Below are 17,382 nucleotides of genomic sequence, written 5' to 3' on the forward strand. Positions count from 1 at the left end.
TCCCTCTCACTTCTCCCCCCCCCCCCCCCCCCCACTTCTCCCCCCCCCCCACTGGCCGCTGCGTTCTCGGGAATGCCTTCCCCAGTTTGCGGAGACTCCGGGATGGTCCGCTCACCTCCTCACTCCTCGTCAGCCAGCACGACGGGACTTCGGCCCATTCGGGCCGGAGAATAGCGGGGGTGCCAGAGAATCGCCATTTGGCTGCATCGGGCGATTCTCCGTGTTTCTGCGCGCGAAACACGATGAGACAAATTTGGCCATTTGGGAGAATAGCGAGAGCGCGTCGGACCAGCGTCGCGTGAAAAACTGGCGCAGCCCGCTATTCTCCCAACCGGCGTGACATCGGAGAATCGCGCCCTAAGTATCCAAGAGTTAGATGGGGTTACAGGGCCAGGGCAGGGGATGGGGCCAAGGTGGGGTGCTCTTTCGGAGGGTCAGTGCAAACAAGATGGGCTGAATGGCCTCCTTCTGCACTGTAGGGATTCTGTGATCTAGTTAACTGGAAGAGTAGGCTCCAGGGGCTTTATAGCCTTCTCCTGTTCCTATATTCCTGCATGGTTTTTAATGCAATACACTGTAGTCAAGAGCTAATTGTTAACCTTGGGCAACAGCATCCCGCACTAGGAACAAATAGAAATGCAGACTCAGTCCACTGTGTTATTTACCTTTCTGCTTTGCACACAATAAAAAGTTCACATCACTGCAACATTAGGGCATGTTGATAAAACATTAATTGTAAGAGAAGAGAAAGGTGATTTACATGGATGGAACCAGGACTGAGAGGTTAAATCCATTGGGAAAGATCAAACAGATTGGGGATCTGTTCTGAAAAGAGAGAAAGCTGAGGCATGATTTGAGAGCGATTTTTAAGATTATGAAGTTGTTTGATAGAGTAGGTGTTTTTTTTTTGTTGGGGAGTAATAAATACATAAGACAGTCACTAACAAATTAAACAAGGAGTTCAGGGGAAACGCCTTGAGCCAGAAAATGGTTAGAATGTGGGACTCGTTACCAGAGGGACTCGTTGAGGTGAACAGCATTGATGCATGTAAGGGGAAACTGGGGAAGCATGTGAGGGAGAAAGGAATAGTAGTTTTTTTATGGTTAGGTAAATACAGTTAGGTAAAGAGGGGCGATAAGAAATTTGTGTGAAGCTTAAACACCCTCTCAATGGCAATTAGGGATGGGCAACAGATGCTGACATGTCAGCGACAGCCACATCCAACCAAAGAATTAAAAAAAGAATCAATTGGCCAAATGGCCTGCTTGTGCACCATAAATTCTGTATAATTCTATGCAATGGTTGATGCCTCCAAAGTGCATGAAATAATCACCTGTAAAATCTGACCAAAGAAGATGCTTGCTCGTGAGAGACGGGGTGCTCTGGGGTCGATTGGGGGCGGTTGTTCTTCAGGCTGTAAAAAGTTCTGCAAGAGACAAGATCACAAACAGATTTAGATGGGCTAATTAGTTGAGCTGGCTGAGTTCCAATTCACGGTATGTAGCCAATTGCTTCCTGCGAGTTCTACAGTGGCTTAAATAAATTGCACTGTCTCCTTGCTTCATTGGACAAGTTAAACTAATTTTACTCTCATAGTTTACAGCATTATTTCAACCCTTCGATTTTGTAAGTACCTTGTAGTTACCTCCTACCAATCTATTATTCTGCACGCACCATTACATGCCTACAGCTGTATGGAAAACCATAAAAATTTTGGATATATTGGTAAAAATTCAATAGCTTATTTAATGGATTGCCGCAAAAACCTGTAAATTTCTACAAAATATATAATGCAAGGAACGAGAGAATACAACACAAAAAGTGAACCCCCACTGAATGCACCCTGAGCAAATTAAATAGTACATTATGAAGTCAATTATTGACAATTCAAATCAGTTAAACAATATATTTAGGGATGTAGGTTTGTTAACCTTCTAATTGCCAGTGCAAGTGCCACTGATGCTTCCTGCAGTGGTATTGTACCTTAGAAGCTGAGACCTTCACTTTAAACTGTCACTCTCACGAATGCCAGTTTATGAAAGATTTTATACATTTTGGTGCATCAGGGATTTACACCGAGAGGTGGGCTTGAGGAAGTGGGGGGTCTTGCTTTTTGTTTGGAAAGAGAAAGTCTTCGAGGTGACTTAACTGAGGCCTTGGTGAAGAAGAAGAAACCTGACAATTCTTTTCTCTGCAGCTCAGAGATCGAACGTTAGGGGATAGGTACAATAGAAAGGAGGATATTTGAATTAGCTGGGTTGCTCCATCAAAAAGATGCCTAGTTGAGCTTTTAGTGGCCCCTTTCCGTTCCCAAGTTCTTACTTTCTTGGCACACCTCTCTGATAAATAGTGAAGAATATTTGCGTCACTGAATGAGCATGATTATAGTTTATTTCAAAAGGAAAACAGCTTGTTTGAACTTAAATACAATGATGGTATTGCTCTCAGAACGTGCACTTCGAAACTATTCAAAATAGAGAAAACTTAAAGTCAGAACAAGGGATTTGAAGATTGTGATGCATTACTTCTCTGTAGTCCAATGACTACTAAGTATTTTACCAAAGTATACATAGATTTCTGTAATGTCAACAATTTAGACAAATGGCAGAAGTTTTGAGGTAAAATAGGTTATTCACCTAATGGAAATTGATTATATGAAACAGTATAAATTATTCAGAGTGAAAGAAAGACAGACCCATAATCCTCGGAGTGTGCTGTATTGATTGTCTGTCTCATCTCTGCTGCTGCGGTACATCAATCTCTGAATCTTCACCAGGAGTAGTTGCTGAGCTCTAGAACAGAATGATGAAGGCTGAGGATTACACAGATAGGGCATGGGCTGAGCACTAGCGATCTCGGCATGTTTCACCATTGATAATGCTGTTGTATTTTAGATCACTCACAAATCACAATCCTCATATCTTCTGGCTACAACTCTAAAGATGGCTGGAATAAAAAACCCGCAGGTCTCTACCTCCAGCTGATAGGCTCCACAGGGACATTCTTTTTTATGTTGTTTTCTTGTTCCCAATGGATAGGGATCAGCACATGCTCATACCAAAAGAAATAAAATTTCTTTCTGATTCATCACTTGCTGCCATACATTCATCACTTTCTCTCTGGGCAATCAGAAGATTGTGAGTGGGGTGGGGGCAGGGATGCATTAGGATAATATCAGCTGCCTTGTTGTTGCTGGTTTCTGCATTATAAATATCACAAGTTTGAAGTGGTGTTTTATTCAAACTATAAGCACAAATTCCTAAACAAGAGATAAGTTATGTAGCAAGACCCAGGGGCGCGATTCTCCGATGTCACGCCGGTTGGGAGAATAGCGGGCTGCGCCACTTTTTCACGCGACGCTGGTCCGACGCGCTCTCGCTATTCTCCCAAACGGCCAAATTTGTCTCATCGTGTTTCGCGCGCAAAAACACGGAGAATCGCCCGATGCAGCCAAAATGGCGATTCTCCGGCACCCCCGCTATTCTCCGGCCCGAATGGGCCGAAGTCCTGACGTCATGACGCCATGTCATGTCGTCGTCGTCCACACCTGCTTTTTAAAGTCGCCAGCCAGTCGTGCTGGCTGACGAGGAGTGAGGAGGTGAGCGGACCGTCCCGGATTCTCCGCAAACTGGGGAAGGCATCCCCGAGAACGCAGCGGCCAGTGTGGGGGGGGGGGGGGGGGCGGGGGGCGGAGAGAAGTGGGGGAGAGAGGGAGAAGTGGGGGGGGGAGAGAGGGAGAAGTGCGAGCGTGGGGGGGGGGAAGAGCGAGTAGTGGGGGGGGGAGAGAGAGGGAGAAGTGGGGGGGGAGGGAGAGAGTGAGGTGGGGGGGGAGAGAGAGGGAGAAGTGGGGGGGTGAGGGAGAGAGGGAGGTGGGGGGGAGAGAGACGGAGAAGTGCGAGCGGGGGGGGAAAGAGCGAGTAGTGGGGGGGGGGAGGGTGGGGGAGAGAGAGAGGGAGAAGTGGGGGGGGAGGGAGATTGGGAGGTGGGGGGGGAGAGCGAGTAGTGGGGGGGGAGAGAGAGGGAGAAGTGGGGGGGAGGGAGAGAGGGAGGTGGGGGGGGAGAGAGCGAGTAGCGGGGGGGAAGAGAGGGAGAGGTGGGGGGGATAGAGGGAGAAGTGGGGGGGAGAGAGAGAGGGAGAAGTGGGAGGGGGAGAGAGAGAGAAGTGGGAGGGGGGAGAGGGAGAAGTGGGAGGGGGAGAGGGAGAAGTGGGAGGGGGGAGAGGGAGAAGTGGGAGGGGGGGGAGAGCGAGTAATGGGGGGGGGAAGAGGGAGTGAGTGGAGTGGGTCGTCCACCCCCGGATGCAACATCTCAGCCGCCCTGCCATGGCAGGATGGTCACGTGGACACGGCCGCTGGTTGCCCTGTGGCTGATGGCCTCAGTACACTGACGCACCGGTGAGAAGGACATGTTGTAAACTGCCCGTTGGACGCAGAAAGTGACCAGGGGTTAGGCTGGCCGCATGTCAGCAGCGCGACCAGGCCACCGGGACACACAGGTATCCCATGGCAGGCGGCAGCCGAGGTGTCGACTAACCTCCGTCTAACATGTCCCGTTTCTCTGCCCCCCACCATCCTTCTGTAGGTGACGATAATGTATTCTAACCGAACAGCTATGTTCAGCACAGTGGTTGGGGCCGCTGCGCTGCAGTTGGACATCCAGCAGCGTCCACAGCCACATCCCACAGTGGATGCAGGGGCAGCTGCAGCAGCAGAGGGAATGGCCGCGGAGTGGCCCGTCGTCGAGCAGCATGGAGAGGGGGAGGGGGGGGGGGGGGGGGGGGGGGGGGAAAGAGGAGACATTGAAGGTGGAGCCAGGGCACCAGAGGCGACGACTGAGGCCTAGGGTGTTCCACTCCTGGATCTCTTTCGAGACAATGCCGGACATCACCTGCAGGAGGAGACTCCGGTTGAGCAGAGAGATGGTCACACATATCTGTCACCTCGTGGCGCACCTCGCCCCACGTGGAACGGGAAGAGGACACGCAATCCCGGTTGCCGCCAAGGTGACGGTGGCACTTAACCTTTATGCGACCGGCTCCTTCCAGTCTCCGAGCGGGGACCTATCCGGGATCTCGCAGTCATCGGTGCACAGGTGCACCCGGGATGTGACCGACGCCCTGTATGCCATCGCCGACCGCTACATCACCTTTCCCGAGGACCGAGTAAATCAAGAAGCACGAGCCCGTGGATTTGCCAATGTGGCCGGGATACCGATGGTCCATGGGGTCATTGATTGTGTTCACGGCCCCATGCGCCCGCCTGCAGGCAATAAGTGTCCACAAATAGGACGGGGACATATTCCATGAACATCCAGGTGGTATGCGAACCCCACATGAAGATCATGCACGTGTGTGCAAGGTTCCCTGGGAGTGTGCATGATGCGTACATTATTGCGCAGTCATTCATCCCTGCTATGTTTGAGGGACGGCCCCCCCCGGCTGAGGGGCTGGTTGTTGGGCGACAGGGGTTATCCACTGAGGTCTTGGCTGATGACGCCCATACGGAGGCCTCAGACCAACGCGGAGACCCTTTACAATGAGGCCCATGCAGCAACCAGGGGTGTGGTGGAGCGCTGCTATGGTCTTCTGAAAATGCGATTCAGGTGCCTGGACCGCTCCGGAGGGGCCCTGAAGTACCAGCCTGAGAGGGTCGCTCGCATTGTCGTGGTCTGCTGTGCGCTGCACAACATCGCGAAGCAGAGGGGAGATGCCTTGGTGGAGGATTCGGAGGGAGAAGCCACTGGCAGTGGTGCCAACACGGAGACGGAGGAGGAGGAGAAGGATGTGGGTGGTGTGTCGGGCGCAGCACGTAGACATGACCCGGGTGCTGGTAATGTCCAGGAGGCTGCACGATGGCACCGGCGAGGACAGCGGGCACGCGACGCCTTGGTGGCAGCAAGATTCACACGCCGCGTGCGACGGCACTGAACACTACCACCTGCATTCCCAGTCATGCAGACAGTCAGCACACAACTGCCAGCTCCACCACCACCCCACCCCCCCGCACTGTGTACACTGCTGCACTTCGAGATCACCCTTACCACTGCGGCACAATGGTATGGCACAACATTGATGGCTGTGTCAGTGGGTGTGATCAGTGCCATGTTGAATGATGACAGCCCGCTCTGCGATGAGCTGTGAGCTCAGAATCGTTAGACAAAGTCTGACTCATGGCAATAGCTGAACCATCCATCTCAGTGTTCGCTGAGTTCGTCAGGGATACTCCATCACATGCCCGCGTGGGGTAACTGTGGGAGGGGGTGGGGGAGAAGGGACTGCACACCCGGCACCGAAGTTTCACCGCTCGTCAACCCCAGCGACACTCGGGCACCATCACAATCCCCGTGGCAATGGAAAAAAATCACACAGTCTTGCAAGTTAGGTGCAACAGTGAGTTTAATGGTGAATGTTATGTACAGGTGCCCTAGCCCCTACAATTGAACTATGCTCTTCACCCGTGCCAACTTACTATGTCCCTCCTCATTGCCTTACGGACCCTACCACTACATCTAAGTGAATCCCCAGATGCTACAGCAGGAGTGGAAGCGGACTGCTGAGAATCACGCCCTGCGAAATTGGGGGGGGCAGGAGCAGGAGGAGGCCGAGCGTTCAGGGACGTCCTGTCATGGAGTTAATGGGACAGGCCCCAGAACCTCCTCCTCCCTCGGGGAGCCCGGTGGCCCCTGGACCTCACTGTGGAACGGAGGGACGAGCGGTGAGGTGCCCCGTGGCCCAACTGACACCTGGCGCTGCCAGTCCTGGAGGCCTGCAACGGTATCGACCAGGGTCCGAAGGTTCGCTGAAACGGAGTCCAGTGAGTGAGACATTCCCGCCAGGGACGGTGCGTACTCAACCTGTGATTGCACGACGCCATACGGCACGTGTGTCAGGCGGTCGATGCTCTCCGTGACTGACTGCTGGGACCGTGCCATAGTCTGCTGGGACTGGGCCATGGCCTAGTGAGACTCGGCCAGGGCCCGTAGCGCGCCGGCAATGTCGTTTTGGCTCTGGCGCATTGCTGCCTGTGAGAGGGCAGCCCTCTCCAGGGCCGAGGATGACGCGTGCACATTAAGCCCAATGCCTTGCAGAACCTGACCCATGGCTGAAACCGTTTCACCCATTGCCTCGACAACGGATGCCACCCGTGCCGTGTCGGCCTGGGTGGCTGCCAAGAGAGGCACCACTCCCTGTTCCTGGACGCGGTTTGACTCCTCTAACAGCGACTGCAGCTGCTGCCTCATCCCGTCATTGTGTCCCTGGGTTTCAAAATGCATCGGCTGTCCAGGTGGGTCAAGTAAATCAAGGAACCCGGGAAACATCTGGGAGCCAGCTGAATGCTGGGCCTGGGCTGCCCTCCGACCGTCCAGCCTCTCGGCTGCTCCGACCTCCACCTGCTGTACCGGCTCAGCTGTGTGGTACACACCAGACCGTGACCCAGGAGCCTCATCACTTAATTGCCCAACCGAGGTGAGTGTCTCTGGGATGGTGGATGGTGTGGGAGACAGCAGTGCCGCAAGCTCTAGGTCCTCGCCGTCATAAAATCAGCAGTGTCCTCATCCCAGTCATATCCCAGCGCAGGCCGCACGCGGCCCATGTCTGGTTGTGCGTCTGGTGAGTCTGTTGACTGTGTGCGTCCTGCTCGACGGACCCTGGTTGGGAGGATGGCACTCCTGGCTGACCTCCTGCCACCCTCTGGCGTGCGGCCCTGGGTGCGGTGGTCGTGGCAGATGGGCGCTTGTGTGTGGCAGCAGACGGCCCTGGACGTTCGTTAGTACGCCCCAGGGAACAGAGTAATACGGGGTTAGTTAGACAAGCTCGGCCGGGCGTCGGATGGTCCATGGGTAGAGAGTGAGGGGACAGAGGATGGGGGGGTCCAGTGGGTAGAGTGTGAGGGGACAGAGGATGGGGGATCCAGTGAGTAGAGTGTGAGGGGACAGAGGATGGGGGGTCCAGTGGGTAGAGTGTGAGGGGACAGAGGATGGGCTGGGGGACGGGGGGTTGTCATGCAAGGTTGTCTCACTTGGTTCTGCACCTCCAACCTTGCATTGCGCGACTTCCCGGGTGGCAGATCCCCCAGCAAGGTCCAGTGCCCTCTGTTCAAAGACTGTCAGGGGATGCAGAGTGGGTGAACCCCCTCAGGTCCTGTTCCGCTCCTGGTTGTTGTAAGCAGTCTTGTCCTGTTGGGGGGGGGAGGCATAGATAGATCATCACAATTCGGCAGGGAACATCAGGGCGTTCAGATATTGGCACAGGGTGGGCGGTAAGTTGCCGCTACACATGGCATCTCTCCAGGGGGTCGCAGCGTTCATGTAGGTCTGTGACAACTTTGTTAACCACCCTCCACTCACTCTCGCCCCCCCCCCCCCCCCTCATGCCCGGGAGGGGGAGGTGGGTGATGTGGGACATGGGGGGGGGGGGGGGGGTTGTTGTGACCCAGGGGCACCCTCTTGGCACTTACCCTGGCAGCCCTGGTGAGGTCGTCGAGCTTCTTCCGGCACTGCTCTCCAGACAGAGGGGTCTGCCCCACAGCACTGAGTGCCGTGCCCACCTCACACCAGGCCCGGCGCACAACGCTGGCAGGGTGGCGATGCCCTCGTCTTGGGCAGAGGATGTCCCTCTGTTGCTCCACCTCATCGAGGAGGGTCTCGAGGTCAGTCTCACCGAACCTCGGGGCGGCCCTCTGTGGCTCCGACATTTTCACCCCCTCCCTTGTTGTCGTCGCTCGCGCCCTTTTACGACACGGAGCGGCGTCATTCGGGCGTCGCGGGCTTCAATCGTCATCCCCACATGTTTCCCGCGGCCCCGCTCCTAGCCCATTTCCGGGGCCAGAGTCGATCGGGAACGGGGCCGTTTCGCGCCGTCGTGAAACTCGGCCGAGTTCACGACGGCCTTCCCGATGCCGCGCGGCATCGGAGAATCGTGCCCCTGGTGTTTTAAGACAACTTGCCTGTGTGAGGGAACCAGCCATCAATTGCCAAGAATGGGCTGCCCTCTGACTTTGGGTTATCACCCATCAAAATTGTCGAGTTCGCCTCGTGGGAGACTCCAATAATTGCAAGTTAATTCCGGGGGGGGGGGGGAAATCATAAGGATGTTTAAAAATAATTGTGTTTTTCTTCATTTTCTTTCAACAACTTATTTTTACTAGTTATAAAAAAATAGAAAACTTGAAGGGTTGGGGGGAGGGGTTATACAATCAGGCCTAACCCAGAGCCTAATATAAATATACTGTTATGTCATTATTTTTAAAATAAAAAATGCTATGGGCCTTTTATGACTTTTTCTTATCCGCACTTGCACATTTTAGGAGTTTATTTATTTCAACTCTGGGCCATTCACATTCTTTAATGCTTTTTCATTCAGTGTGTACTTCCAATCCTTGCTTCACTCTGAAAATAATAATCTTTATTAGTGTCACAAGTAGGCTTACTTTAACACTATCTTGAAGTTACTGTGAAAATCCCCTAGCCGCCACACTCCGCCGCCTTTTGGGGTACATGGAGTATTCAGAATGTTCAATTAACACCTAACACCTCCCAGCTGTTTACATAAAATTAACTCTGCCCGCATTCTGCTAACCTGCCTATATGTCGATGAATGTTTTAACATTCTTCTTCAGTATCTTCAAAACCTCCCGCTTTTGGGGCAGCATCAAATTTTGAGATTGTGCTCCCTATACCCAAGAACAAAACATCCACCAGTTGAGAACAAAAGGTGGATCCTGCACTAAGCCCAAGAATGCATCACGCCTAATCTTTCTCACATCATTCTTCTCAACTCTTTCTTTCGTATGCAACACAAAGTATGCAACACTTCAGAAATATTTCATTAGCTGTAAAGCCCTTTGGGACATCCTGAGGTCTTGAAAATTGCTACATAAATACAAGTTAGCTTGCTTTTATTTTTCTTGACCAACTTTCTGTCCATTTTCTCTGATGTCACATGCCTGATATTTTCTAACAAGTCTCTTGTGAGATGCCATGTGGAATGCCTTCTGAATGTATTCACTAACTAAAGTAAAACCCAGGATGATTTTCCTACTTTTATGTTTAGGTTCTTTTGTGTTTGCGTGAAACTGCAATTTTTCAGTTTGCAAGGAACTTAGGCTGTGTGGGCCTAAGCTCATTGGTGTTTGGCACTGTGCGAAGACTGTGTCTGGATGCATGATATGATCACACTTTACTATTTTGAACGTCATTTGATCGAGCTAACAGCTCAGCAAGGAGACCACAATTGTGATCTCGCACAAATTGCTCTGCTTCAGGGAGGAAACTGACACGTACATGTAACCACAGTGCACTAAATCTAACTGTTTGCAACACAAAACGGCACCTAAATCAACAGTAAAAGAAAACAATTAATCAGTGACTTCACAATCCTGCCCCAATGCACCACCTTGCTGTCATTTTTAGAAACATCAGTCTAAAAGATTCAGCAAATGTCAGGCCTGAGCTGGCTGTTATTCAGCCATGACTGGGCATGTTAGTGGACCACACACTCAGTAACCCCGATACTGAACCAGGATGATCCTGACCAGCTCTCGGAAAAAAACGGGAGACGTACCAGAGGGGAGATGAGGCGAATTTTTGTTTCCACAATGAGTGGCTCTGATCAGGGGTGCACCGTCTGAAAGGGCAGTTTCAAAAGTAACTTTCAGAAGAGAATTGGGTAAATGCTCGAAATCAAAAATATGCAGGGATGAGGGGGGAAGAAGGTGAAGTGGGACAAATTAGATAGCTCATTCAAAGAGCCAGCATAGGCATGATGCGCTGAATGGCCTTCTTTTGTGCTGTATATTTCAATGATTATACACAGTCTCAACGTGCCACTGTGTGAATGTGTTTATCAAAAGCAAAAAAAAATACCGGTATGAATATAATGTAGATTACCTCACCTTAGACCATGAATGAATAAAAAAAATAGATATACCTACTTTGCTGCTAACACTGGTAAGAGTCTCAATTGTTTCTCTCACCTATTTGCCAGGAAGATACCAGGAATCACATCTCCCATTAAATGGTGTATTGATTAGTAAAAAGCACTGATGCCTAAACAGATGTTTAGTCAGTATGAACAAGGCCATCTTCTAACGAGCTAAGATTATTCATCCAGGCCATTGAGGTTCTACTCAAAGCATTCTGGAGATGGATGGGGTGCTGAGCAAATAAATTGAGATTAAATTCCATTTCAGCTTCTGACTGCTGACTTGCTTTTGCTTTTCCTCTAGATGGTGCTGCATTCATTTTTAATGCTCATTTAGTTTTCAAACGAGGAAAAGAGATAGGAGGGGCATGATGGGCCCAATTTCTACATTTGTCACATTGATGCGGTGGCAACCGAGCTGTGCGGTTTTTATTAGCCAACCCGAATGCACTGTTCTTGTGGTGTGCTACCCAATGCATTCTAATTGGCTGATTGTCCTACCTTGGCCTTTATCCAAAGACCTTTATTGGTTGCTTTCACTAAGGTGATGTGTTTTGCATGTTGTAACTGTTGACAGATTGACTCCTTCAAGCTACGGAGGAAATAATTGAGAATTCAGCACTATCTGCCTTCTGCAGGAATTTTAAAAATTGGATTTTGAAGAGTTCACATTTATTTCTTATGAGCCTATTGTGAGCTGCACATTTTGATTACATGGCAGACATGCAGGAGGAATACAACACTATTAGGTGTCAGCCTTGGCTCAGTGATAACATTCTCATCACAGAGTCAGAAACCGTGGGTACAAGCCTCACTCTAAAACCTTGAGCACATAATGGCTTACATTTCAGTGCAATGCTTTCAGAGGCAATGTTAAACTCAAGCCCTGCCTGCTCTCCCACGGCAATATCCAGAGAAGAGTGTGTGCATTCTTGCATTGTCCTGGTCAATTTAACCCTTGACCAATAGAGCAGAGTTTACGTTTCGTGGGCCTTTGCCGTTTGAAAATTAGCTACTGTGTTTCCCTGTAATGAGTGCAATAAGCATATTTGGCACTAATTTTCATGGTGTTTGTTACAGCTTCGTTCTGCAAGGTACTGCATCCATCGTTTTAAGCACCTTGTATGTCCCAACTAACAAGGCATTTGCCTGACCTGCCCTACTATTTGTAGTGTCCTTGACTCCACTGTTGCTCCAGTTGAGGTCTGCCAACTCAGCAGATGAGGGATGGCTCTTGGAACACTTCAGATGATTGGATTGAACATATTTACCAATTGTGGCACCAAACAACCCAGAAATTCTATTTGTTCCTCTCCTGGTTTTCAGGTGGTAAGTAAGGTAGGAACATAAGAACTGCTAGGTGAAAATAGACTAAGGTCCATCCAGCTTGCATAGCAAGAGGTCATTTCACCCACGTGCCTGGGCCAGCTCTAATAAAACGGTGCAATTAGTTGCAATCCACCTGCACCTTCCCCACAGCCCTGCAAATGTTTCCCTTTTAAGTAGAAATCCACTTTTTGTTGTTAAGTCAAAGAAAATGTCATGATCCATTGAGCAAAATGACAAACACTGAAATAAAGTAATCTTTAAAAAGTGGATTTATCTTGGTAGCATATGATACAAAAATATTGGAGTTGTTGACCTATCACATCAATCAATCTCTATCTACGAGACTGCAACAGTGGTGGAAAGCTTTAGGAAACAAAGATCCAAAGTCACCTTGTTCCTCCAAAGCATGTTACACTGATCTTGTTATGCCTCAAATTACTCACTCACCGTATCCCAAAATGTTATTTTCTGAAATAAATCTGATTTGCTCCTCAATGTGTCAACATTATCTATTTCCATCATCTCCCGAGGGACCCTGTTCGACAGACTGACCACTTACTTTCCGCAGCACACACTCACTCCTTCCCTGTCAAGCATATGACATGTCCTCTGGTTCTACTGTTCTGAACAAGGTGGCAAAGGTTGTCATGGTCAACATTATCTGATGCTGAAATATTCTTTCTAAACTTGACCCGTTGGATTCAAATTCCAATTACCTGCAGTAGCTGGGAATGGTGCCTTTTTCCAAATCCTTGTCAGTGAATAAATCAACTCGAGCACAAAGCCATTCACACTTGCCCTGGTACATCGTGTCTAAAACGTGGATGATCTCGTCACACTTCACGCACATTGAGCAGTTGTCTGTCTGTCCAGAAATATTCAGATTGGCTCGAACGTAAAAGGAATCCCCTGACGTGATATAGCCATCTTCCAAATCTTTTTGCAGTTTCTTGTAACCTTAAGAATAAAGCACAGGTCAAATGTACAATTCCTAACTGATCACAATATGACAGAGAAGATCACACTTACCATCACCCAAACCTCACACTGCCTGGCAACGTGGAACACTCTTGGCTGTTGTCTCTGCTGAATTGAAACAATTGTTTCTATTCCACCCCACCATGTTGTCTCCCACCCAAAAGAGGATATTTGGCCTGCTGCAAGGTGTCCGTCAAAGTTGCTCCCTCTCTGGCATCGGCGAAGCACTTGGCTCCACCTCTTTACAAGAAAGTCAGAAAACGGACAACACGTACAAAATCATAGAATTTACAGTGCAGAAGGAGGCTATTCAGCCCATCAAGTCTGCACTGGCCCTTGGAAAGAGCACCGTACCCAAGCCCACACCTCCTCCCTATCCCAGTAACCCAGCAACCCCAACCAAACGTTTTGGACACTCAGGGCAATTTAACGTGGCCAATCCACCGGACCTGCACATCTTTGGACTGTGGGAGGAACCCGGAGCACCCGGAGGAAACCCACGCAGACACGGGGAGCACGTGCAGACTCCGCACAGACAGTGACCCAAGCCGGGAATCGAACCTGGGACCTTGGAGCTGTGAAGCAACTGTGCTAACCACTGTGCTACCGTGCCGATTCCACGTGATGAATCGCAAGTGTGATGGGTCACCCGTTCCACGCTGTCGCACACATCCCGATTTTATCATAAAGTGCTTCAGCTGGAAAATTAAGTTCAAGATGTAGTTTTCCTTTGAGCACCGCCTCAAAGCAAAGGAATTCTAAGACTTCCATTCAGTCCGGTTTTCTGAATCTAAAATTTGAAGGGAGACAAAGAAAAAAGTCCGCACTACTGGTTCTGTTTCCCAAAGCAGCACTGTCATTGCAGGAGCTCCTCGCTGGAGATCACTTTATTTTGATTCATTCCAACTGAACTGCTGAAAATCTGAAAAGAATGCTGTGCATTCAATGCCTGGTGCTGTCCCTGATTTGTAGGGCAGCTTGTTTTCCCTGCGGAAAGCATGACCACAATTCACCTTTGAGAAACATTTTCATGCTCCAGTGTACATTATCAAATTCAATATACAGCCTTTAATAAGGATTTTCACACCTCAACCCGCAACTAAAACTTCATTCATTGTGGTTTGCAGGTTAATAAATTTAAAATTGTATCCACACTTGAGTGCACAAGCAAAACGTTCTGTAGCGTTTCCAACACACTCATGAATAAAATTTTACTTTTTATCCCCCCAATGCCTGAAGCTTACAAACAAAAAAGAGCAAGTACTCTGTGAGAAGCAGACAGTGCCAGAACCTCCTAAACTAATCCAAATCGAGGTCATTCAGCCCATCGAGTCTGCACTGACCTTCGGAAAGAGCACCCTACCTAGGCCCACTCCACTGCTCTAACCCCATAACCCAGTTACCCCACCTAACCTTTGGATACCAAGGGGCAATTTAGCATGGCCAATCCACCTAACCTGCACATCTTTGGACCGTGGGAGGAAACAGGAGTACCCGGAGGAAACCCATGCAGACATGGGGCGAATGTGTAAACGCCACATAGTCACCGAAGGCCGGAAACAAACCCAGGTCTCTGGCGCTGTGAGGCAGCAGTGCTAACCACTATGCCACCGTGCCAACCCATTGTTTATGAATCAATACAGAGAATTTCAGGGAGTAAATGAGCACTGTGTGTTTAGTCGGTTGGATGGAAGGGGGGGGGGGGGGGGGGGGGTCTTGAACCTCCAAAAAAGCATTTATATGGGTATCCTTATTCACATTAGATGCTGGTTTTATATTCCAGGAAAGGATTGTTTTACTAAACCTACATGTTACCCCACCCGACCTCTGTGGGCTTCAATAGCAACACGAGAGTCTGAAAATGGTTAACGTTGTTCCCTTATTCACGGGACACTCAGGTTGAATATGCTATTTAGGCGAGGATGTCACTGATGATCGAAAGCTGGGGAGTGGTTCTGTAGCTGCTTTAAAAAAGGTTAAGTTCTGTCCCTGGTGGATACCATCATTGTTGACTGTTGGTGGGGAATGAATTTTAAAACACAAAAACGGGTGGTTTGGGGCAAGTGAAATGCAAGAAATCTGAAACAAAATCTTCCTCTGCTTTGAACCAGCCCATTTTCAATTTTAATGTAGATCAGACAAGAGGTGGCTGACCAACCCGTTTGCAGGAAGTATGTTGATGATTTAAGTATGATAATAAGGCACTTCCATTTTAACTGTCATTCTATTTTTAACTCCAGTTGTCTGATTTTCGTAAGCCGTGGGAAACTCAGCAGCTTAAAGGTGAGAGGGACTGATAAGTGCCATTCCAGCACTGATTGTGGGCTAGGAGGAGCAGGAGCACTTTCTCCAGGCTGAACAAGTAACGCAGAAACCACCCAGCCCACCACTATCTGTCTACCACCTCAAACACCTTCTGACACCCAACCATCACCCTTCTCGCAATGTCTGTTTCCTGCCACCATCTTTGAATTCTTTAAACGGCAGGCCATCAGGAGCTGTAATGATTTATTTTACAGCTGAGATTATTACGAAAGCTTGGTTGAGTTTTAAAATATGATGAAGCACTTGATCAGCAGCTGGTTGTGTATAAAGTTTTATTGACAGCTTAAGGGGGTCAAAGGATATCTTTGATGTTGTTTCTGAATAGATGCATGGGTTTACATATCAATGACCAACTGAAGGGATTTAACTTTATGACAAAGAATGTAAAGATTTTTTTCTGTGCAGTATGATGACTTTGTGTTTGAGTGACAGCTTTACCAGATTGTTGAAGGTGGAATTTATTCCACATCCATTTCAAAGGCTATTGTTATTACATGGATCCTAAGCTCTGTCCATAATGGATAGTGGGTGATTGGCTACACCGGATACATGAAGTAGGGGACATGGAGAATGTGTGCAAGTATGAGGGGAATGGACGGATATGTGCAGCATGGGGGGTTGAGGGATGTTGCTGGGGCTAAGAGGAGACACGAAGAGGGTATGGTGGGTATTAATGGCATGGAGGGGACATGGGAGGTTCAGGGGTCGTATAAAAACAATGTAGGTGGACAGATAGCCTAGGGAGCTGTGGTGAGCCTTGTCATAATATCCACTCATGTATATAATGAGATGCAGACAGGCAGTGATTTACACATAGGATGACCAGTAAGCATACAACACAGGACAGCCAATCACCAGATAGGACATTACCACTATAAAGCCAGAGGGCGCAAGGTTTCCCGCTCTCTCGGGACCCAGCTACTGAGACAGTCAGAGTCCACGAGCTAGCAAGTGCAAACACCATGTGGTAGCTAGTAAGTCTGGTCAAGCGACTACAAGGTCACCAGTCAGATCAGTATCGTGTCGACCCACAGCTGAATATGTATAGCAGTTCTATAGTTGAATAAAACAGTGTTGGATCTTCTCCAGTGTTAGAAGTCTGTTTCTAACTTCCCTGCATCGAGTGCAGTCCACATCGTACCAACCTGCCTAACACATCAAGCCTTTTAACCAGCCTGTCCTAGCACTCACACTTCTACAAAGTTGCCTCAGGTCTGCTTGGAGGCGACAGATCCAAACTTTTCCCTTACATGTCTGTAGGAGATGAAAATATGGCAGATATGATGGGTTCGGATTGGCAAACATGGGAACTGCCCTGATTTGTGCTTCCTCAACTAAAGAGGTAAATCCAACCCTTAATCGTCTGGGTTTTAAGGGCTGTACAAAACACCAACTACTGCACAAATCTGAACTCCAGGTTAAAATCCAGCCCTTGGTTTCATAGCCAAGAAGTGCGATCTACCCTGTAGATCTTTGTGTTTTCTCTGCTTTGTGTTGAGCCTGATGTCTTAGCCGAGAAGGGCAGCAGGGTTGGGTTCTAACTCTGATCCCGGTGCAGTGAATTGTAGTATGCCACTGATTTTGGGAATGGGTGTGAGAAATACAGGGTGCGATTCAGTCAGCGGCTACGTCACGCCCGACTTGGTGCCCGACAAAGGCCTCTCGAGTGATTTGCAACGCTCAAATACCTCGTGGGATTTAACAAAATTTAATAATTTAACTGAGCGTAATCTAGATCTACATATTTAAAGCATTTAAATATGCGTTCGCGGAATCTTCCGGCACCTGGGACCTAACGGCCACTCCTGGGAAACCTCGACTGGGTGCT

General features: G+C 49.1%; 1 protein-coding gene across 3 annotated transcripts in view; it reads right to left on the reverse strand.

Annotated features, from left to right (window-relative positions):
* Window positions 1-17,382, reverse strand: part of card11 (caspase recruitment domain family, member 11) — a 335,526-nt gene that overhangs the window by 57,521 nt on the left and 260,623 nt on the right. For all 3 annotated transcript variants that reach the window (XM_038820292.1, XM_038820291.1, XM_038820293.1), the window contains 3 exons: window positions 12,968-13,208; window positions 2,697-2,793; window positions 1,335-1,427 (listed from right to left, as the gene is read on the reverse strand). In XM_038820292.1, the coding sequence (XP_038676220.1) occupies window positions 1,335-1,427; window positions 2,697-2,793; window positions 12,968-13,208 (431 nt within the window). The remainder of the gene's footprint in view (window positions 1-1,334; window positions 1,428-2,696; window positions 2,794-12,967; window positions 13,209-17,382) is intronic.

Source organism: Scyliorhinus canicula, chromosome 15 (assembly GCF_902713615.1).
Source record: "Scyliorhinus canicula chromosome 15, sScyCan1.1, whole genome shotgun sequence".
NCBI lineage: Eukaryota > Metazoa > Chordata > Chondrichthyes > Carcharhiniformes > Scyliorhinidae > Scyliorhinus > Scyliorhinus canicula.